General features: G+C 38.4%; 1 protein-coding gene across 1 annotated transcript in view; it reads right to left on the bottom strand.

The window, feature by feature from the left end:
- dop (microtubule-associated serine/threonine (MAST) protein kinase dop) overlaps positions 1-23,591 on the bottom strand; it is a 90,582-nt gene that overhangs the window by 38,091 nt on the left and 28,900 nt on the right. Inside the window, exons 2-5 of the mRNA XM_073090059.1 lie at positions 13,466-13,554; positions 12,823-12,897; positions 2,151-2,284; positions 807-882 (exon numbers count right to left, since the gene is read on the bottom strand). Of these exons, the coding sequence (XP_072946160.1) occupies positions 807-882; positions 2,151-2,284; positions 12,823-12,897; positions 13,466-13,554 (374 nt within the window). The remainder of the gene's footprint in view (positions 1-806; positions 883-2,150; positions 2,285-12,822; positions 12,898-13,465; positions 13,555-23,591) is intronic.

Raw genomic sequence — 23,591 nt, forward strand, 5'->3', positions numbered from 1 at the left:
TCTACATACTGGTTATCTATATACAAATATATAAAACGTGTGTTTTACAAAGCCGCACACTAGGGACTGATGTGTTTTGAGTCACAAGTGACGTAAATATTTCGCGTAATCGTTATCGAGTTAGTTTGTAAGTGGTATAATGGCACTAGAATGCAATTCGGATGGCGTCTGGCGGTGACATCGTGGCCTACTTTCATAGAAGAATGTCAAGTTTTTCTATATGATACATTTATCTGTGTTAAGAAACAAATTTGTATGAAAAAGCGATAAAATTTAAAAGAAAGAAACAATGATACATTCATTTCAGTACTCATTGTGTGTGGGTAGTTTGTCATAGTATCGTTTTCAAAGGTGACAAGTCCAAATGTAGCTGTGACCCGCGCTTAAGCGTGCAGTACGGTGTAATAGTAATAAGGGCATTTAAACACTGGATCTACCTTTTTTTATAATATAGGAGTAGCAGACGAGCATGCAGTCCACCTGGTGGTAAGTGGCTACTGCCGCCCATGGACATCTGCAATCAACCCCAGATAGGATTAGCTATTCCCACCTAAGGTCGGCCACAGATGCGCCGCTACCCCTGAGGACTAAACTGGAACGTCTCGGAAAAGTCTGTCTCCCTTACCACACCCTTCAAACCGGAAACAGCAGCGCCTAACACTGCTGTTATTAGGCAGAAATAGGTGTGGCGGTGGTGCCGCCGGAGTCGAACCGCAAAGGGTTCTACCACCTTCGCTTTCGAAGAGCCTGGACGTTTATTAATATATTTCATTTGTTACAACGAGTTTGTGAATAAAATTACTTACTGACAAACTAGAGCTCCCCGGTGTGGTGCCGTAACCTGACGACGGTAGCGACGCCACCGACCACCTTCGGCCATCTCTGTAACATTAACAAAACATAACATCACCATATCATAAGTCCGCCTTTTGTATCAATTCCTATGGTATTATAAAGTTTTAAATAAATAAATATTATATCGATGTAATTGTTGCATAAGGATTACGACCTCGATATCGGTCAATGGACGGTAATTACAAGTGAATTATCAGCAATCGTGTTAACGTGCTTTAATAGCAACGTGCTTTAATTGTTTTTTTTTAATTTCCTATACTATTGAAATACATATTTCCATCGCCCATAAAAATACATACTATTTATCCGGCCGGGACTCGAACCCAAGAATCCTCTGCAATCTGATGTACATGTACAGAATGGTGACCATTATTGGGTTATCCAACGAGCTTAGAGCTTTAAATTCCATTCCCTAATTACGAAGCTAGCTTGCACTCCGTTACATCCCATCTGAAGTAATTTAAAGTTGCACTTCGCTCACACTACATTATTTAAACTTAGTTAGAGAATTAGATTACTCTCAGACAATTGTGTTTTAAACGAATTCCAGCAAATAACAATTTCAGAATAGCACAGAGCAAAAGCTTAACCTTTTGTAATGTTCACTTACATATCCTTGCTTCTGATTTGGACAGACATGAAAAGTAAAATGTTTTTGAACAAAAGTAAATAAAATGTTTAAACGTAAAATGTTTTACAGACAATTACAATCAAAATAGCTATTGAATGTTTTTTCAACGTTAGTAGATGTATAACCATAGATGACTAACCAAATAGACTCATAAGTATCTTCTAAGCTATTGCGTCTCGCCGACTCTTACAGACTCCATCCGAACCCATATCGTATGTGAAGCCTCCACGCTATCCAAGAAGTAGTTTATTGCATTCTGATTGGCTCGTATTACACAATGATTGGCCCAAACAAGCGCGCCAACAACGCGATTTATTATAATCAAAGCGAATACATTTAAACGCTTTCTACACTCATAGGCTCACATTGATATGTTGTAGTGCCACAGATGCACACAAAGCTAAACATACACATCTAGACCCCAAATCTAAATTTGTCATTTAGATGTCTGTCTGGCCGAGGATCGATCTCGGAACACATTGCGTTTCCAACCGGTATGGTGCCACTATGCCACATGAATCGTATACACATGATTATATGTACGATACATACATAAAATGCACATGATGTCAAATTATTATTTATGAGACTTATATACACACAACACAGGGCAATTGGAGTTCCTTATCAGGTGTTCATGGACAGTTTACTACGGATAACTTACAGATCCTTTCCCCTCTTGACGCTAGAGGAGAGCAGAGCATGGTGGAGAGGGTGGGCGTGGTGCGCGTGCCACCGCGGCCCGTCCGCCGGAGATAAGGGTCCGGTGCCCGGCGACGAGCAGCGCCCTGAACCCACCTGGACACACAAAAACATTAGCATTAATTAATTTGACCCAGATTTTATTTTTATAATATAGGAGTAGCAGACGAGCATACAGTCCACCTGATGGTAAGTGGCTACTGCCGCCCATGGACATCTGTAATCAACCTCAGATAGGATTAGATATTCCTACCTGAGGTCGGCCACAGATGCGCCGCTACCCGGTAGGACTAAGCTGGAACGCCTCGGAAAAGTCTGTCTCCCTTCAAACCGGAACACAGCAGCGCTTAACACTGTTGTTATAAGGTAGAAATAGGTGTGGCGGTGGTACCGCCGGAGTCAAACCACAAAGGATTCTACCACCTTCGAATTTAAGAACTAGGCTAACAAGCTATCGCGTGTTGTGCTACTCGTGGAGAAATATGAAAATGTATGTAACTGACAGTTGTCATTTTCACGGTGCGCATTTATAACCGCGACTCGCGTTATCCCGGTTATTAACTTATATCGTCCATCGTTTTACATCAAATCGTGTTCCATTGATTCTGCGGAGGTACCCTATGTAACCGCGGCGGCTACGTAACCGCACAAAAAGGCGATCTCATGAGTTTTGAAATAAAAAAAGGTATTCGCCGTCCACGACGGAGACGAAAGAAAATCGCTCCGTGGATTTACATCGAAACTAAATAGCAAAGCAATACTATGCATTGTATTTTTATAAGTTTTCATCCCTAATTAGCCCACTTAGGGGACGAATTAAAAAGTCAGTCGTCAACTCAGTTATATGTCATGCCTTGACCTTAAACAGAACGCCTCATACTATGTCTATCTTTATCACGTCTTTCAAACCAGAACGCTGCAACATTGTTGCTATACTGGCTTCAACACCAAAGTCGGAATCTTTGTTTTTGTAATTGAAATTCTAGCTGCGTTTTTATGTTCTCAATATACTTAGTACAATACTCATAGAGTCATTATTTTTAAATTGTCAGTTAAATGATAAAAATACTGCAATGTTTAATTCATCTCAACAATCCACCAACAGGAACGTATACAATATTAATACAATATAACGAATTCAACGGCTATCTATAACTGGTTACGAGCACTGTCAACCACATCTGTCATAACTAATGTGTATTATTGATCAACCACAAATCATGGCCAGAGATATATATCACGAGATTTAGCGCGTTTCCACTGACCGCAACCACACGGGACCACATAATAATAGGGAATTATATATATAATATAGGGAATATATTCACTTTTCGATAAAAAAAATTACATAATTCGAAGTACATGATAGTATTCAAATTTCTCAAATAACTCGGGTCTCCGTTGTCCTTAAATGAAATTGCCTCAATATTCACACGTCGATGGTATATGCGTTCGTGACTTTTTGCATATCTATTTGTAAAATTGTGTACACATTAAAACCATTCTTCATTCTCTCAAATAATAACATGTCAATATTAAATAATAATACAGACATTGCCTAATCGCTATGTAGGCGAATAAGATGAATGTAAGAATAAACATAAATACATTTTTTCCTATAACAACCTATCACAATAATACCGAATCAGCAACAGCCTAACCTGAACCTAGTCAAATTAAAACTGACGTCATCAATGCCGTGTCGGAGATAGCAGTGGAAACAAACCTGTTGACAGGCTATCTACAGTGCACGAGATACGAAATCAATTTAATCTAATATGTAAATGATAGGTTTGCAACTTCCTGGCTGGTTCCTTGATACCGGAGGGCATCTATTGGGCAACCGTTGAATTATGACCTTTATTCACTCTTTGATTTTATTTTAGTGTGGACCTAAATGTTAGGCTTGAATACTTTTTAATCTATTGAATCTTTTATCATCATCAATATCATTAGTTTCGTGAGATATCTATTAAAGTTTGAAAGTTGAAAAATCCTTTGTGGTTATGCTCAAAAAAAGGCATGACAGCCACAATATTTCTGCTCAACAGCAAACATGTTAAGCGCTACTGTGTTCTGCTTTGAAAAGTGTGGTAAGGGAGGCGATGGATATGAAGCATTTCAACTTAGTCATCAGGGGTAGCAACGGATCTGTAGCCAAATTTAGATAGAAATCTAGTCACATCAGGTCTGTGAATCTAGTCTCATCTGCCGTTGATTACAGATGTGTATGGGCGTCAGAAGCCACTTACCATTAGACGGACTGCATGCTCGTTTACTACTTCAATATTATAAAAAAGTTCCATATATATGTATCTATTTTGTCTTAGGCTTATTGGGAAGGGTCAACACACTGGTCGATCACGCCTAGCGACCAAATACGGGTTAGCTGACTTCACACATCTTTGAGACAATTATGGACAAGTCTTGGTCAGGCCATCACATCACATTAGGACAAGATCATATTGAAAACATTTTTTTTTTTTTGTAAACTAATTCTGCCATGATACCGATTTGGTTTGTCGTGCACCTACGCCCGTCATTTTTTACCTACAAACAGTGAAATTTGACTATATCTTGTATTGATCATTATTAAAAATCTATTTATTCAATGTTTTTCAAAGATCGACATTTGAGAATTTCTTCATACAACACGTTATCAATTTTCGATATTTGGTAGGATAAATATGGATATACTAATTAATTATTAATCATGAATCGTGACATTAAGTAAAAATTGACAAATCGACCTTTGGTAGGCAGAACATTAGATAGATTGGAAATTAAATGGCGTTGGCAAAACGATTAGTGTGCCAGACACATCCAGAAACAAATCAGTATCACAGTATACCAAGGAAGAAATACCAAAACAAGGAAGTGTACGTATTTTGATAGCGGATTTTCGTCACAATGATCGCGTACGTTCGTACACAAACTTCCTCGAATTGCCATGTGATCATACAATAACTTTGAATAAGATATCCTTAATGGCGTGCGTCATCCTAGTCACATTAATGTATTTGCATTACAACAGACTTGACTGCATGCTTAGTGAGAAAGTTTGAGATGAATAAAGAGTATTTAGCGAAGGCGGTAGAATGTAGTGGTTCGACTACTGCCGAATCTCCGATATGATTTGTGCAACAAAGATTCCTATTACTCGTAATATTATAAAGCCGAAAGTTTGTGAGGATTTCACGTTTCCACCCGACTCCTGACAGTAATATTCTTCGAGCGTAGAATATGTATGTACATATATTTGTACCTATATCATGGCACGACCTTGGCCAAGCCCAAACGGCTTAATGGATTATAACATATGAGGTGCCGTTGGATTCGTCTAAACTCTAGGAGTGATACAGGAAAAAGGGAAGTAATATACATACTTTTGATCATTTGATCCGAGAGGATAATGTCTAAACCCATGACAAGCATTCAACAGTAATTAGTTGACAATTTCTTTGCCTATTAATTACACAAAAGCCTTATGAACTAGTTTACTAACAAAAGAAATAAGATAATTCAGTAGTAACACGTAATTTTAAGACCCAATTATTCCATTATGTGTTTCAAGGGACAGTGTCTTTGTCAGCGGTTTAAAGGAAGTTGTAAAGTCTGTACAAGTTCATTGAACTTGAGCTGGTCCAAACAAGACCTAGGTGTTTTATGCCACGGGCCAAATGAAAATAGGTCGTTTTGTAGATCTTCAGGACAGCAGAAGATCATATGAGAACACGATTCTAAGATAAACAGTGCCTACTTACAGATTCCGATGGAACATATGAACAACTAATTTATACGATGTTTAAAAAATATGTTAAAAGAATCCATCCATTGACACATATAGGTGAAGCTAATATAAATTGAGATTCTAGGCCAAAACTATATTAGTTATGGCCAAGAGTCTCAATTTTTCCAAAAGTCCTCTTAGTTCAGGCAAATAAACATTTTAAAAGTCCCAATAACAATTTAGAAAATGCAAAATTACAAACATTAAAGTTATTTTATGAGTGCGTAACTTTGGCAAGATATACTTATCAACAAAACTTGTATACATCATCATAGTACTGACTGTTGAAATCAAGCATCATTTTATAAAGCAACAGCTGAACAAACTGTCTATCGCAACTCCTCATTAGCATGCAGAAGTCGTTTTAAGTCCATTTGCCGGATTAAGTAATGTGGGACGGATCGACTGAGCGATTGCTCGGAAATAGCTGACAGTTGAGTGCCAAAATCCCATAGACGTCATGCAAAATGCATAATCCGATTGAATCGAAACCAGACAATCCACTCTGTTATGGATTATAAAAAACGCTTCTACAATCAAAGCCATTCGTCTTCAAAGCAAAGCTCCCACATTAGGATTGTTTGAGCTATGGGTGCCATCGACACATATAAAAGAACGAGTACGAAGATACTCAGGGACAGAGATTAAATTTAACTTCATTATTAAAATACTCTCTGCGTCGTCGTCGCCAACCCATTACTGTTCCTCTGCTTGGAAGGGGTTTCCTTTCACGGTGAACTTCACAGACTCTGGAAAACCTTTTCTAAAAAGGTTTTACGCATTCCTCACAATGCTTTCGTTTATCGCTGTAGCGATACTTAATCGCTGTAGTGATACTTAATTCCTAATACATAACTTTGAAAAAAATAAAGGTGCCTGGAATTTGAACATCGGACTGCTTGATCGAGAGGGCGTTTTTAGATTATCGCTACTTATTATGTGTATGAGACTGATATAGTGACCGCTTCAATATGTCATCAATAGATACAATACACACGGGAACAATCAGAACAGAGACAGGTACCAGTGAAAACACTAGCCAAGTACACAGAGTCAGATTTCACACACTATAGTAACAATCGCACTATCACGCCTAAACTGTTTTTGCCTATGTCGCCTTGGTGCGGATTTTGACACTGGCCGCTGAGTCACGGCGGTCACAGGCGCGGCCTTAACTGCCAAATATACAATGTGCCGGCCCTTTCAGACGAGCGACGGGTGAACCGCGTTATTCGTAGATAATGAAAGTAATTTCCAAAATAAACACCCGTTATCAATCGTTAGTCAATCTATCCAATTATTACCTACCAAAGATTTGACGTTTGAGAAATTTGACAAAGAAGAAATACCGTTACTTGGTAGATTAAATATTAATACCCGCGCGCATAAATTAGCACGAATAATTAGCGCGAATTTATATATGGAATAAAACTACATGATCCATTTTAACCATTATAACATTCGCTAACTTTATATACCCTTTATATTAAATTTTCCATATGCTAAATGACATGAATTACTGAATGAATGACACTACCTTATTTTGAATACAAAAGATTACATATTCAAATTATTAAATAGTGCGTGCACGCTTATAAAAATAGGAAAGATGACAAAATAAATTATTATCATAAGAAAACAGCATTATCAACAAAAAAACCCACCAACAAAAAGTTATTCGATAGTACATCGGTCGGAGAGGACCCCCGGAAGTCACCAGACTCGCGTCTCACGTCGCCGCAAATACGTGATTTAGTTATAAGTATATATTAGTATGTATGTTAGTCTGTAAGGTATATGTAATATGGACCTTGTTGTCTGAAATAAATGAATAAATAAATAAAAAATAAAATAAAATAAAACGACGGTCGTATGACCACACCCCACAAACAAACGTACACAACGGTAGCGATACATTTCAATGTTACCTTGTTGTATCACGAGGCATGCGCGAATAGAATATGAATTGGTACCTGTCCAAATTTCCCCAACATTTCAACTTTTCGAATTGAGAAAGTTTTTCTAAATTAAAAAACATGACATGTGTTTGTGGACGAGATGTACGTTTCAAATATACAACACAAACATGAAATAAGGGACTATATACAGGCATCGTAACAAAAACATGGACGTACCTATCATTTCGTCTTTATAACAACTGACAATATTCAAGTTCTTGTAGACCTCCGACAAGGATTATAACGACCTTATCTTTAAGCGTGGGTGGTTTGAATATACAAGTACAAAGATTTAAATCTATCTCGGCAAACGATTGTTCAAAGACGTACCTAATAGGAGCCTACATTTTCATCAAAATAGTTTTTAAAATCCACCGCAAATCTGCATACTTTCCCTCAATCAGTGTAAATCTAATCTCCTGAATCTAAACTCGAGTACCTTTCAAATCTTATTTGTTCATGGATATAATCCCTAAGCAGTGTACATACATCTATCTATTGATCTACGATTGAATCCACTGGATTATCTGGTCGGGGCGACCGGAGATCCTTTTGCGGTTTGGTGCCCACAATGCAACTAATGCAAGACACTTTCTAACTTGTACAAGTAAAGAGCATATCTATCTATCAGATCTATCTGATTTGTCTGTCTATCAATCTATCATTTGAATTCAGCTAACAAGCTGATCTGACAACAGGGATAACCGTTTGATAAAGGCAAACGAACTTCCTTGTGCAGATTTATATAATTTTTTGTCCTTCCCTTAAGATGCTCCAGACGTTTATTCTTATGCCTAACAATAATACTCTCTTTTGACGAGTTTTATATGTAACCAACATGTAATATGCTTCCATTTTTCGTTTATTTTCAAGTTGCGTTTAAACAAAATTACTTCTTATATAATGCTTTTTAAACTTCAATTAGCAACCACTGCTTCGTCAGGTGGTTCGCTATGGAAAATAAATGTGACATGAAACTTAATACATGTATATATTTTTCTATCCTTTACTACACTTCACATAACTCCCGAAATATCAATAAGAAACTTATAACACTTGTGTTACTTACATCAACATAGTATTATTTTTTGTCGTCTTCAATTAGCCGATATTATTAGCCTTCAAGTAAGTATTTCGGCGTTATCATCATTGAGCAAGGTATTCGCCAATTGCCCATCTAAACGGTCCTCCAAAATTGTTGACAACCTGCCAATTCGTTTGCACGGACGCTATCGGATACGAAATTTGGCGTAACACATGTTTCGTGATAACATGGCTTCGCGATAACTTTCTATTTCTAAAACAGATGAACACATGCCCTGAATCAAACAAGCTCTTAAAAAAGAAAAAGGCTAACTACTCAATCGTAGTATCTTTATGGAAATAATAAACACTTTTTGAAAACAAAGTATATTTCTAAGTCGTTACAATTGAGCGAGTTACTATATTGCCTGCCACAGTAAATCACAAAGAAACAGTACTTCATGCATCTTCACTTTATCACACATCTTTATTACTTTACGAACGAGTTCATACACACGAGGCAGTCTATATTAGTATCGTAGAAATGTTATAATATACTGCAAGCGTTCAAGTTTAGCTCAATTCTTGCTTCACTATATTGAATGCGTTTTGCGCAAATATGCACTAAAGCAGCGGTATTGTAAATGAATATTTAAGATGTTCCTTTTCAAAGTAGTGAATTATTTTTCTCATTATTCATATAATGTATTACTGTTGTAGCTATGTAGCGGTTTTAAAATTACATTAAAAAAAGCATATTGACCGAAATGAAAACTGGAGTTCCGCAAGGCAGCGCTTTAGACCCGTTCCTATAGCTATTATACATGTCAAATATAGACTAGAGGAACATTTTTGCAATCTTTACAGATGACACAGCTGTTATGTTTAATGCGTTACAAATGAGATCTATGACTGGACGAAACGATCGCGAATCACGTTAGTCTAAATCACAAGTTACATGAAATGATTCACCAACAAAAACAACTAGACTTCGAAGTATAGACGTCCTGTGACTCTTTTTTGCAAATACTGGCAAATATTTTCGCCTGAGATTCATATCAGACACGAAGCTGTGAGAAAAATGGTATAAAGAAACTTGAAGAACTCGAAATATTCGTTCGAAAGATTATCGGACTTTTTAAAAAAAAGATTAAGGAATTTGTATAATAACGAATGTGTATTTTTAAATAAATGTTAAGGCAAAACTGAGAATCAACAAAATAACATTTAAATCAAGTTTAAAATACCCTTACGATTCTTATTTTTTTCATACGATTAATTTAAATGTCACGTAAAAAAATCGCCATAGGACGTCATTCTAAGACGAGACTGACGTTGGATCTTGGTGATCACGTCCTTAACTGAGAAACAGTGACACCAATACATAAAGCCATCGTCAATATATAACTAAAACAATTACTTTTTTGCTTATCAGGAAAGCAACAAGTCGAATAAACAAAACACCCTTCACCATGAGTCGACACTAAGACAAAAATGATTTCAGTTAGATTGTTTCTGATAAAATACTTCCCATTCCTTAAATTTTTATACAAAAAAATCTTCGATGAAGTCAAGTTCCCTCGTAAATTTTCAAGAAAAAAATGTTCTTAAAACAATCCAACGATTTCCCAATTTATTTTCCTTGGATCATCTCAACTTTGAACGGGAAACCATATTTTTACAACTTTCTTTAAATATACGATATAAAAAGACAAACGATGGTTGGTAAAGGAAAGAATTGTCGATCAAAATTCCATGACTTAGGCATACGTTTTTATGTCACAACGCCAGTAGCAATGAATAGATCTGTGGAAGAACTGTGGAATCTTAGAATCTTACATTGGTGATATGAAAGACAATGTAGGGAAACAGGAAGATACCTCGGTTAAATTTAATCTAATTAATTAAGCAGGAGTTTAAAAGGCGATTAATGGAAGGTTATGCAAAAGTCATGACACATAAAGGCGAAGAAGAATTGTCTTATGAACTGGTATGAAAGTGGAAGCAAGTAGTAAAGACGAACGAACGCCTATCTTTGTATATAACCGATCGTTAAACAATTATTACGTTAACCATCGATACAGAACCGACCGTAAACAACCTTTATCTACACTTGACCAACATAATACGATCGTACCTATGTAAGTTATATAGGCACATATATCGATACATGTTGCGCAAAGCACATCTCATATTCCTGCGGTGTATCAAGGGCGTCTGCTAATTATATAAATAGATTAAATCGAAGTGTCTGTCTGTGATTTTAAAACAACAATTCTTTTTACTTGTTGCTTCCTATTTTCTGACTTAAGCATGAATCTTGGTAATCTATGAAATAAATTACAGGCGATTTTTAGGTTGAGGGCAAATTGGAAAGCGAATTCGAATTCGACAATCAATATAATAGGTGACGTTTTTGCTTAAAATGATTTACTCGATTTAATGATAAAGAGTCCATTCGTAAAATTGACAAACACTATAGAAGTCTATAGTCGAGTGGAGTCGTGAGCAAACACTAGTTGCGACACTAGTTGTGAAATCGAGCCTCCGATAATATCTTGTAATCCGCTGAGTTTCCAAGTTATGGTGAAAACTGGTACGGTATCCGGTGTTGCTATAGAACCTGTGTGAAATTAATCCTGACTTCCGGTATTAGTAGTACTAGTAAAGAAAATCCACCTACGTCTTAGGCTTAAATATCCTCTTTTAAATACCACACCGCCTTAAGTGATATGCTTCTTCGCTTGACTGACCGCACATAGAGCTAACGCAACTGACTGAACATAAGGTATAATGGAAGCATTTGTAGAGCACATAAAGTAACGCAATATAAAATATATCATACGTATAGGCACATGTAGGTATGAGATATTATATGTATGAAACAAAGTATGGTACAATAGATAATACATTTTTACCATATTTAAATAAGGAGATCGTTTTGAAGATACGAATGGACAGAAAACGAGCAAGTTAGAAAAATGGAATAAAATGAGGTTTGACGATTACAATATTTATAGAGGGATTACTAATAGAAATAGAAGAGATCGGCACAGAATAATTGAAGAAAAACATAAGAAAAGCATGTATACATATTATTATTTATAGATATAATATAACAAACAAGCTGGATGAAAGAAAGTACACGCTAATATTCTAGGCACTTCAATTGCAAATGATCATTAACTAGCAAAAATAGAAAGAGCAAAAGACAAAAGTAGAGGATCGAAGGTCAGAGCAGACGAAAACAAAATGTCACCACAACCTACATTTGTTTACTTCCAAAGATTATCTAACACACCTTCACCTTCCAATTCGCGAATTAGCACAAGTTACGAGCGATGTAGCGTCATTAGAGTTTCTCCGATAGACAGATATGACTACAAACGACTTCCGAACAACATTCGAGCCTATCAATCTTGTGATGCAACTTTATTGTCGAGATGGTAGATATATGTTATGGCGCATGGTATTGACATTTTAAATTCGGTATTAGATAATAAGAAATAACAAGAATTTTTTAGAAACAAAATATCCTTTTATCTTTTTTTTTTCTTCTCGAGGGGGAAACCTTCAAAAGGTACCCGGTGCCGTGGGAGCGACACGGGGTTATGTGAAATATCCTTTTACCTACAACTTTTACAACCACTTAATATCATACGGATTTATATAATTTTTACCCGATTACGGAGGTTTCTCGAGCGTATGTGTGTCTCATTCTTTAGCATGTCCTACAGCCCAATCGGCTTGATGAATTTTAACATACGAGGTGTCGTTGGATTTATTGAGTCCAAGATTAGGTAGTAACGTCAATGCAATTGCAATTTTTTTGTGTTTTCATCAGTTCAATGGTGAGCACTCACCACAAGCGAGAGTCTGTGGTGCGGCGGCGGCGGTGGCAGCCGGGACGGCCGCCGCGACACCGCGCATGGCTCCTTCTGCAAACGATATTGTATTAGACATTATCTTATGTGTCTGTTAAGTTGTCTGTATTGCTTCGAAACATTGATAATTCGTAGACAAATGATACAAGATGTAAACTACTTTGTCCGTGTGTTCGTCATTTGCGTACAATGTGCAAACCAGCCAAAAATACAGAAACACGAATAGTTCCACTTTCATTGAACTTTGTTAATATGATAATAGAGATATTTTAACGCTAATAAGCGCTGCGCTTCCCTCATGAATAGTAACTTTTATCAAAATAAATGGAATACATTCGCTTCCCGCTCTTTGTAATCTCTGAATAAGCAACATACATATAGAAAGAAAAAAAGATAGAAAGAAAATACTTTATTCAGGCAAATTGCAACATTATAGTAAAATTTCAAATAGACAAAATAAATAAACAAACTGCACGGTACAAAACCACAATTTTAAATAACACTCTTCATCGAGACAATTTTATACCTATAAACATAATCCACAGCTAACCAACAACCCACACAACATCACTCCACTTCAACTTAGACATTGAGAACATGGTGGAAACATGGTAACACTCACCACATGGACGGAGAGCGTGGGCGCGGACTTGCCGAGCGCCGAGCGGCGCATGCGCACCAGGTTGCTCGCACGCAACGCCTTGCCCGCATCTACAAGATAACATAACATTAATATATACATTCTTATAAATAATAAGTATTTAAATATAGTGGAGCATAAAAGTGGAAGTAAATATTTTTAAGGGGGTTACATACAAGTAAAAAGGTCGTAAAAAGTTGTTAAAGGTGTGTGACGTATACCAGTTTGCACATGGCCAGCGCAGAGAACCTATTATAATGGTCTGAACTCCTTCCACTCTGAAAGGAGACTCAGCAGTAGGACAGTAATGAGTTGACGATGATGTCAAAATAAAATGTTATCCAAAGATAAAATCTGATCAATGTACCGACTCCTTCGATCAGCGACCTTACCCTGGGTCCCTTACCACGCCCAACTTAAAGACTATTAAAATTTGCGCTACATGGCCTATATGCATATGTAAGCCTTTTCAAGCTGTTAGTTCTATGGAAATCTAAAACGAACCAGGCTCGAGTGAAAGTTATGGCGACCGAATCAGTTATTTTATTATCCAGCTCCATTTACTGTCCATAAAAACAAGCTTTCATTTTACGAGTATTTTATATAAACTTACTTAGAAATAATAAAATCGAAATATTTGTCTCATTTTGACAACATACGTGGCGGATGGGTCACCATACCAGTATGACGCGCAAAGGATCCCGGGTTCGGTCCCCGGCCAGGCAAACATCTGAACGATAAATTTAGATATCTTTTCTGGGTCTGGGTTTTTGTGTATTCGTCTTTATTTGTGTTCATGTCACCCACGACTCGGGGAATCCTACTCGTAGTGTGGGGCTGTAGTTGTATAAAGCGCTATTTATCAAAATGGTGATAATTTTCTGCGTTCAATTCTTTCTTTGAACCAAACCATAAAATAACATGTTTATTTACGCATAACTGAAAATGACTCAACCAATTTTAATGGGGGGTTTCCACACAAAGACTCAAATAATTTTCACGGTAGGTACGTGTCATTACTCACTTTTTACCGAGAAAGCATTTGGAATCTTACATTTAAAATACTTAAGATAACACGCGAGCTAAGTTGCTCAAAATACCACATTTTGTATACTATAGAAATCGTAGCAAATGCCGTCAACAAAACGCGACCCGCGCCGCACCTCCGCCACGCCTGAAATAAGCTTATCAAAATAAACACGCACTACCACTTACTACTGATACTAATATAGAAAATTCATGAGATTCCGCGTCATCCACGCTTGGATCAAATGTTTGGACGAACATTCGTTAAGCTAACAAATTCTATAAATACGCAGACTATGCACGTCATTAACAAAAAAAGTTGGACAAATATTTGAACAAACGTTGTGAATCAGTAACTTATTAACGACTGTTATTAATAATAATTTTATACAATATTTTGATTATACAAGATCGAAAATTGACAAAGTCCAGAAGGCAGGAATTGTCAATTTCGATTTCGATTTAACAAAAGAACACATTAGATAGATTGATAATTAATAACGGCCATTAATAGATCTTAACACGTGATTCTTAACTTATGAGCATTCAGATCAATAGTCTATGTTTGAAGAGCCAAGTAAGGTTAATTAAATAAACAACTTACTACAATACGATTTTTACGTCATTTACATTTAAGACTAATATGTGAACAATTGAACACACATTTGAACCAACAATTAATCAGATAAGATAACATTTAAAGTAAATGAGATAAGATCAAACATAAACATTAGGTACCTATATTTTTTTTTCAAATAAACAAAAAATATTTTGCAATGTACGACTCTAAAACCAATTTCATTGTGAAATAAGTGTAATGATCATTAAGAATAAATTAAACCGATTATAATTTAGAATTTATTATTATTTTAAGATTATGTTTTAAAATCATAATTGTAGTCACTTTGGTAGTGAAGATTATCCTTGACATAGGAATAAACATTTCAAGAACTGATGTTAGTTTCTAAAATCTATAAATTGCATGCAGTTATATATTATGATCAAGCACGATAGTTATATAACACTTTATGTAAACACATTTAATTGTTCATATAATAGTTAAGATAACATTATTATACCTACAAAGAGATTAAGATGATAGTATTAATAATTAATATGAAATATTTATAGTATCATGTTTTCCCTATATTATTGTTTATCGACCTCTAAAGCACTCTACGAGTTACATAACATTGTTACGATCTCCCGATGTAAAACAACGTTTAAACAAACAAGTAAATATAGATTATCTGTTTTTAATACAAAATAACAGCTTTTTTGTTAAAACACTTGCAATAAATTAGTTTTTCGTTAATACATACATAACTTTGAAAAATTGAGGTCTGGGATTCGAGCCTCCCGACTGAAAGGCCGAGTTTGAACCATTAGACTTACTTATTCAATACAGACACAAAGAAAGCTCTGCAGCAATGTTTAAAGTATACAAGACGCGCATCACAGTCGCTTCGAGTCGTTCGAGTCACAGTCGAGCACATTAGCTCGCTCGATCGGTACCGCTAATAACGGCGGCCGTCGCCGCAAAACGTAGTCAGACACATTCAAGCAATTCTCTCAGCACAACCCTTTCTAGAGCAACCCTACATCAGAGGTAGTTTGGCTGCGTGGGTCGCACCGCCCGGGGCGGAAGTTTAATTCACAGCCGACTCACATTCGACATGTGACCTCGGCAATATTTGTCAACGAAAAAAATTTCGTCCTATTTTAAATTTTGCTACCCCCTACCATGCCACTCGGGGGCAGAATTGTTTTTGAAAGCTTTTCCTGTATAAAATACACATTATATAATACGAAAACGCTAGTTATGAGGATCCAGCTCCTACACTACGCCTCTGATCAAAGGACTCACAAGAGCTGATAGATAGACGCACTTTTTATCATATATGAGTACCAGACGACTGCAGTCCACTTGATGGTAAGTGGCTACTGCCGCCCATGCACATGAAAAACCCCAGATAGGATTAGACATTCCTACCTGTGGTCGGTCACAGATGCGCCGATGCCCTCAGGAGTAATCTGGAAAAGTATGTGTCCCTTACCACATCTTTCAAACCAGAACACAACAGCATTTAACGGTACTGGTATCGGGCAGAAATAGGCGTAGCGTTCTACCACCGTCTAAACATATTGCACGTATACAAGTTTATCACTAGCTTTCCAACACAAGTCTGTAGTCTGTACATAGGCTACAGACTACGTAGCGACTAAGCTAACAATATGTTACTGTGAAAGTTTAGATCATGACATACAATGGCGAGCTCCGATACAATACAGAAGTTGAGTAAGCTATCAGTGGCATAGTAAGCCCACGTTTCGCTTTACGCAAGACTAGTAGCACACAGGCATGAAGTCCACCTGAAGTGGTCAGTGTAAATGTCAGTCCCGATTGTTATCATTTGATAGCAGTCGTTGAACATTGTCAAGGACTTTGGAAACATCATACACAGATTGGCCACTCTTGCATTCCTTTTTTCAGTAAAACTTATTACAAACTTAGTAAAACTTAGTGGAAAATGTTTAAGTCTTGGGAAAAATCCTGGAAGAACAAACAATGCAGCCAATGAGTTTGCATATCACGATGAGAGTAAGAGTAGAGACCGTAGAAGATCCCCACATGGTGCTCTACACTCGGAGAACAGCGATTGGGTTCTGTCATCGTCATTGTCAGAGGGAATTTTAGTGGGCAATTTCACATAACCCGGTATTGCTCCCATGACACCGAGTTCCTTTTGCAGGTTTTCTACCGTCGCCCAAAAATACACATATAATTATAACAATATCGTTGACAATTAAGCAATTGCAAAAAATATAAAATTAAATATGGAAAACCATTTCTTTAATCAAGAAAAATGAATAATGCAGTAATACAATTTTAAAGTAAACTTAAAACTTATGAGTTTGTTTTGCCTTCGTTGTTTACTCGTAACATTCAAAAATAATAACCGCGAAACATGCCAAACCTTGTTCAACAGTTGTAAGTCTTCAAATAAATCAGTCACGCGTGATATATGATTTAAACGTGTTAATTTCGATAAAAGCCGTCGGGGTATTAGCATTATTTAAAATAACCTTTACCTAAATCTAATTAACGTAAGATGTATGTAGTAGTCGAGAAATCGGTCAACTGTTCGCGGTCACTCATGAAATGTGTGACCGCTAAGTTCAATTTTCAAAGCGTTTTTGCTAGTTTTGTTTGCGAGTTTAGTTAAAGCTATTTATTATCTTAATTAGATAGCAGTCTAATAAATAAAATATATTTTTATGAAGATAGACGTGCGTAAATGCCGCTACAAAGCATTTATGGATATACATATATATGTCGGAGGAAGAGTCAGAGTTATTTAATATAGCTTTAGCTATACTGTTACTTTAGTATTTTAGTAATGTTATTGGTACTTGATCAATCGAAGTCATTGTATAGCTTTCGTATTACAATCAGAGCAGAGACTTAAAAGGTCTCTAGTGGGGTCGAGGTATGTGGTGGCGCGGTGGGGAAACTTTGATAAGAACTGATGTGAGTGATCGAGGTGGATCATTATTTTCGTTGTGCTTTGGAGCGTGTAGTCACTACCTTGAACCTGCTGCTCAAATCCTTTGTTTTTAAAGTAATAGTAGTAGCATAGTATAGTTATTTTGTAAATCCGAAGTCATTAATGTAAAGAACAATAAATATTGTGATTACTGTATTTGTGCCTGCATCTACCCTATGACAACGCCCACAAAACCTATAGATTCTATCAATGATGTCGATGAGAGCCGTCCTTCTCCGACATCAGAAGTGGGATCTGTGCAGGCACAAAAGACTTAAGTGAATTGAGTGTAACAAATAACGGCGGCGGTGTTCAACGAGAAATAGTAAAATAACTCTGACTCTTCCTCCGACAGGACGTGTGAAGCGTCAGGATGGCCGTGTCGGAGGAAGAGTCAGAGTTATTTAATATTTATTTATTTATTTATTTATTTATTTATACATACATAGGCTTAAAACTAACATTACAGGTAACCCCAAGTCGTTAGTTCTCCTAATTTCAAATTATACAATTAATCCAAAAAACAATTTCACAAATTCAATCAACTATAAAAACAATAATTCAATGTCATAATAACTATTAAATATATTAAATGGTTATCGTAAAAAAATAATCACCGAGAAATAATAAATTAATTAATTGCAATTATAATAACAATTCATTTATAACAATGTCAAACAAAAATAAAAATAAAATCAATACATAATTCCATGTCAACAATAATAAAATAAATAAGGAAATAAATTGAATATCGTTACAAGTCACAAATAGAATTAAATATAATTAAATACAATTAATTTGATGCAACACTATACGCAACCCTCGTGAACTCATTCAGTGTACAGCTAAAGATGTCAATACGGTCTGCAACCGTGTTTAGCGTGCGCAGCGCTCGCGTGAGCGGCGCCTCGCGCAGCAAGTTAGTGCGTGCGCGCGGCAACGCCAGCAGCTGTGGCCGCCGACGCTGTCCTGCTGCGTCATCCAACACACACAGCTTAATCTCTTCCAGGATGGCTGGACTTTCAATTTTCCCCCGTAATACCTTGAAGAGGTACTTGGCAAGGAAAACTTCACGCCTCGTGTCCAGTTTACTGTATCCCACCATGCCGAGCACGAACAACGTTGGATACAGAAGTGGATACCCAGGATACACACCATATAATTTTGAGTACAGGAACCGACAGAATTTGTTTTGGATGCGTTCCAGCATCGATTTGTACTTGATCTCACAAGGAGCCCATATAACCGAATTATACTCCAAGTGACTTTTTACCAAAGCTTCATATAAGGCACGCAGAGCACTAAAGTTGGTAAAGGCGCTTGATTGCCTTAATATGAAGCCAAGGTTTTTGTACGCTTTTTTGCATACTTCGGCTATATGGTCTCGGAAGTGAAGATCAGCGGTAAATCGGACGCCCAGATCCTTAACCTCTGTAACGCGCTGCAGCGGCTCACCATCGATGTGGTACAGATGGTGCCGTGGAGCGCGCGCTCGGCTGAATGATAAAACGGAGCACTTGGCCACGTTGAAGTACAGCTTGTTCTCGTGACTCCATTCCACTATCCTATCTATGTCTCGCTGTAAGCTAGCGTGGTCGGAAATATCACCCACTTCACGAAACAATTTCAGGTCGTCAGCAAATAGGAGGCATGTTGACTCATGGATCACCTCCGGCAAGTCATTGATCATAATGACAAACTGGAGGGGGCCCAAATTACTGCCTTGGCTGACGCCTGATCTTGTTAGGTACTCGTCCGAATGACATCCGCCACAGTCGACATACTGACGTCGGTCCCGCAAGTAGCTGGCGAAGAATGATAGCGTGTGTGGCGTACAGCCCACGCCGGCCAGCTTTGCGAGCAGGACGTCGCCATCGACTGTATCGAATGCCTTCCTGAAGTCGAAGTAGGCGACATCCACCTGCCGTCCGGCATCGACCACCGGCACCACCCGCGACATTAACTGTAACAAGTTCCCAGCGGTCCCCCGCCCCGGACGGAAGCCGTGCTGAGCGTCGGACAACTGGGATCTAACTTGAGCTTGCAATGAGTTATGAATGGCGGACTCGAATACCTTGGCTGGAGTACATAGAAGTGCGACCGGTCTGTAATCGCCCGGCTCTGGACCCCCCCTTCCCTTCGGCACCGGCACCACCCGGGTGAGTTTCCAACAGTCGGGAAAGGTCGCAGACTCTAGGCAGACGTTAAAGACGTGCAGCAGAGGCTCCTCCAATGCGGAACGGCAGTCCTTGATAATAAAAGGCGGGATGCCGTCGGGCCCTACCGAACGCTTCGGCGGGAGTCGCGCAAGCGCGCGACGCACATCCGCCAGCTCCAGGCACTTCACATGTACGCGAGCAGTGCCCCCCGCTGCCCCTGCCATCGCGCTACACGCCGAAACGTCAAGTCGTGCCGGCTCTGGGCTGTACACAGATTCAAAGAAGTGTGCAAACCTGTCTGCGCATTCCTGGTCCGAGAGTGTTTGTCCATTGTGGACTAACTTACTTTGCCGTGTGTTGCCCCGCTTTGATCGAATGAAATTCCAAAAAGATTTTGGATCAGAAGCCAGCTGGTCTTGCACACGGTCTCGATGTCGGTTGCGAGCCACCACAATATCTGATTTCACTCTTGCCCTGCACTCAGAGAACGCATCATAATCGCATCGTGCCTTACTTGCTTTGTACGTTTTATGTAACTCGTACTTTTGTTGGATACCCTTTATTATCTCTACCGTGTACCACACTGGATAAGTATATCTGTTGCAATTTGCCGTGCTTCGTGTTTTGAGGGGAACACAATCACAAAAAACGGTATTAATTTTTTCATAGAAACAATTTAACGCCATGTCAGGATTATTTGTAGCGTAAACGTCACTCCAGTCTATATTCATTAGTGACCCATACATCTGGTGAAAATTTGCTTTATAAAAATTCCACGGCCTACACGGTACATGTTGGCTTTGGTAGAGGCGGGCTGAAGGCGCGGACAGTGGCGCGGATAGGGGGGTAGCGACGAGGGTGACGGTGACAGCGAGCGGCGGGTGGTATGCGTCCACCGGCTCGAGAGCCTCGTCCGCCGCCGCCACCGACACCGCGTCGCCACGCCCGCTCAGCACTAGGTCCAACTGTCTGCCACTACAGTTAGGAACTGCATTGCACTGAACGAGTTCACTAAAGGCTACAAAGTATTCATAATGATTGCATACTAAACTATTACTCGAATGCAAATTGAAATCACCGAGTATCAAAACATTATTTCTATATCTAACACATATATTTTCTAATAAATTAAACATTACAACGTAGTCGACTTCGTCAGTTTTAGGTGGAATGTACACCACACAGCAAGTGAACAGAAACCTGTTGCGTACAAACACAGTCGCACACACCAGTTCAAAGTTGTACCTGTCTATGTCAACCTCGTCCGGTAGTTGTAGTTGCCGCAAGAGGAACCGCGGCGCGGCCGCCAGCAGCACCCCTCCCTGCTTGCGCCCGTCCGCCCGGTCGCAACGCACCACGGAGTACCCTGGTGGAACGATCTCTCCGCTCAGTATTGAGTCGTTGCAGCCCGTCTCGGTGATGGCAAACAAGTCGGAAACCGAAGATTCTAACAACGATGAAAATTCTGATGTCTTTGTTCGCAGGCCTCTTACGTTTTGATATAAGACGGTAATCGCTCTATTCGGCCTGGGTCTGACTGTGTGTGTTATTCTTTTCACGAAAAAACACCCACTCACTATATTCGGCATCCTTGGGCCAGATGTTTGTATCGAACAATTTTTCGAAATTATTTTCGGACACACATATTCTAAAAGAAGCGTATCCTCGTTCGGTTTTATGCTTAATCCTGTCAACCTTTACATAACAGTCTTCCCCCAATACTTCCTTTACGTACTCTGTTAAACTATCCTCCGTTGTATCAGTGTGAAGTCTCCATATATGTAAATATTTCCTTCGTTCGACTGCTTTTATTTTGAGAGCCGATGTGTTACTTCCCTTACTAATTGGCGTTATTTTACCTAATTTTGGTGTTGTCTTTTTCGGTGCTGCCCTTGGTCTCTGTACTTTTTCCACCTCTTTATCAGAGTTGGTGTTTACTGCTCGGCGCCGGGGCTGCACGTTAACCCAGGCGGCTTCTTCTAATACATTGGCCTGCGTGCAATTTTCACTTGCAACTTGATGCGCATTGTGTGTAGGCGCCGAGTTTAATTGTTTACGCTCCCGCCGGTCTGACGTGCGCGGCGAAGGCGGGGCGCTTGCTGACGACGACGCTCGGGTAGGATCGGCTGGTTCGGCGATCGTTACTGTCTTGCTCTTGCGAGTGGGCACGGAAACCGCCGATTTCATCCGATCGCTAGCTTCCCGCATTGGACGTTGAAACGGTTGCGTTGTCATTGTACCCTCTTCTTCTCCGACAATTTTAGCACTGACCGGCACATTAAAATTTGCACAACCACTTATCAAATGTTTAATTAAGTTATTTTGATCCAGAACAGTCTTTTCCAGTGATGTTACTTTATTCTGTAGGTCGATCACAGTTTTAGTGAGACTTTGAATAGCACTTTCCATATTTTTAGAAGCTATTAGAATATTCCGAATATATCTAACGCGGAGCAACTTTGCAAACGACCTCCGATCCCAAGGGGGGGGGAAATATAGCTTTAGCTATACTGTTACTTTAGTATTTTAGTAATGTTATTGGTACTTGATCAATCGAAGTCATTGTATAGCTTTCGTATTACAATCAGAGCAGAGACTTAAAAGGTCTCTAGTGGGGTCGAGGTATGTGGCGGCGCGGTGGGGAAACTTTGATAAGAACTGATGTGAGTGATCGAGGTGGATCATTATTTTCGTTGTGCTTTGGAGCGTGTAGTCACTACCTTGAACCTGCTGCTCAAATCCTTTGTTTTTAAAGTAATAGTAGTAGCATAGTATAGTTATTTTGTAAATCCGAAGTCATTAATGTAAAGAACAATAAATATTGTGATTACTGTATTTGTGCCTGCATCTACCCTATGACAACGCCCACAAAACCTATAGATTCTATCAATGATGTCGATGAGAGCCGTCCTTCTCCGACATATACATTATATCTATTGGATATATTTATCACTTGTTTAACGCCCGTTATTAATAATCAATATATCCAATGATTTACCCACCAAAGATCGACATTGAAATATTTTTTTCATACTCGATATTGTCAAATTTAGATTTTTGGGTAAACAAAAATTGGATGAATTGTTTATTAATAATGGCCGGTTAATAAATACATATGAAACTTAAATGCCATGGAGTTCTACAAAAAAATCTCAAAAATATGTAATGGCCTAAATGGCAAGCATGGCCTAAAGCCCTCTCATTACACTCTAGACCCATGCCAAGCATTGGGACAGAAATGATTCCACGATAATTACACTCATGTACTAATTACATGTAAATAAACAACATAGCATCGGAGTCTATTCGATTACGTTATCTACGAGTGCAAATCCAAATCTGTCGAACATCTGTGACGGTCGCGTGAGTCCGTGA

Source organism: Epargyreus clarus, unplaced genomic scaffold (genome assembly GCF_041222505.1).
Source record: "Epargyreus clarus isolate Ecla_fem2 unplaced genomic scaffold, WU_Ecla_fem_2.2 ptg000031l, whole genome shotgun sequence".
NCBI lineage: Eukaryota > Metazoa > Arthropoda > Insecta > Lepidoptera > Hesperiidae > Epargyreus > Epargyreus clarus.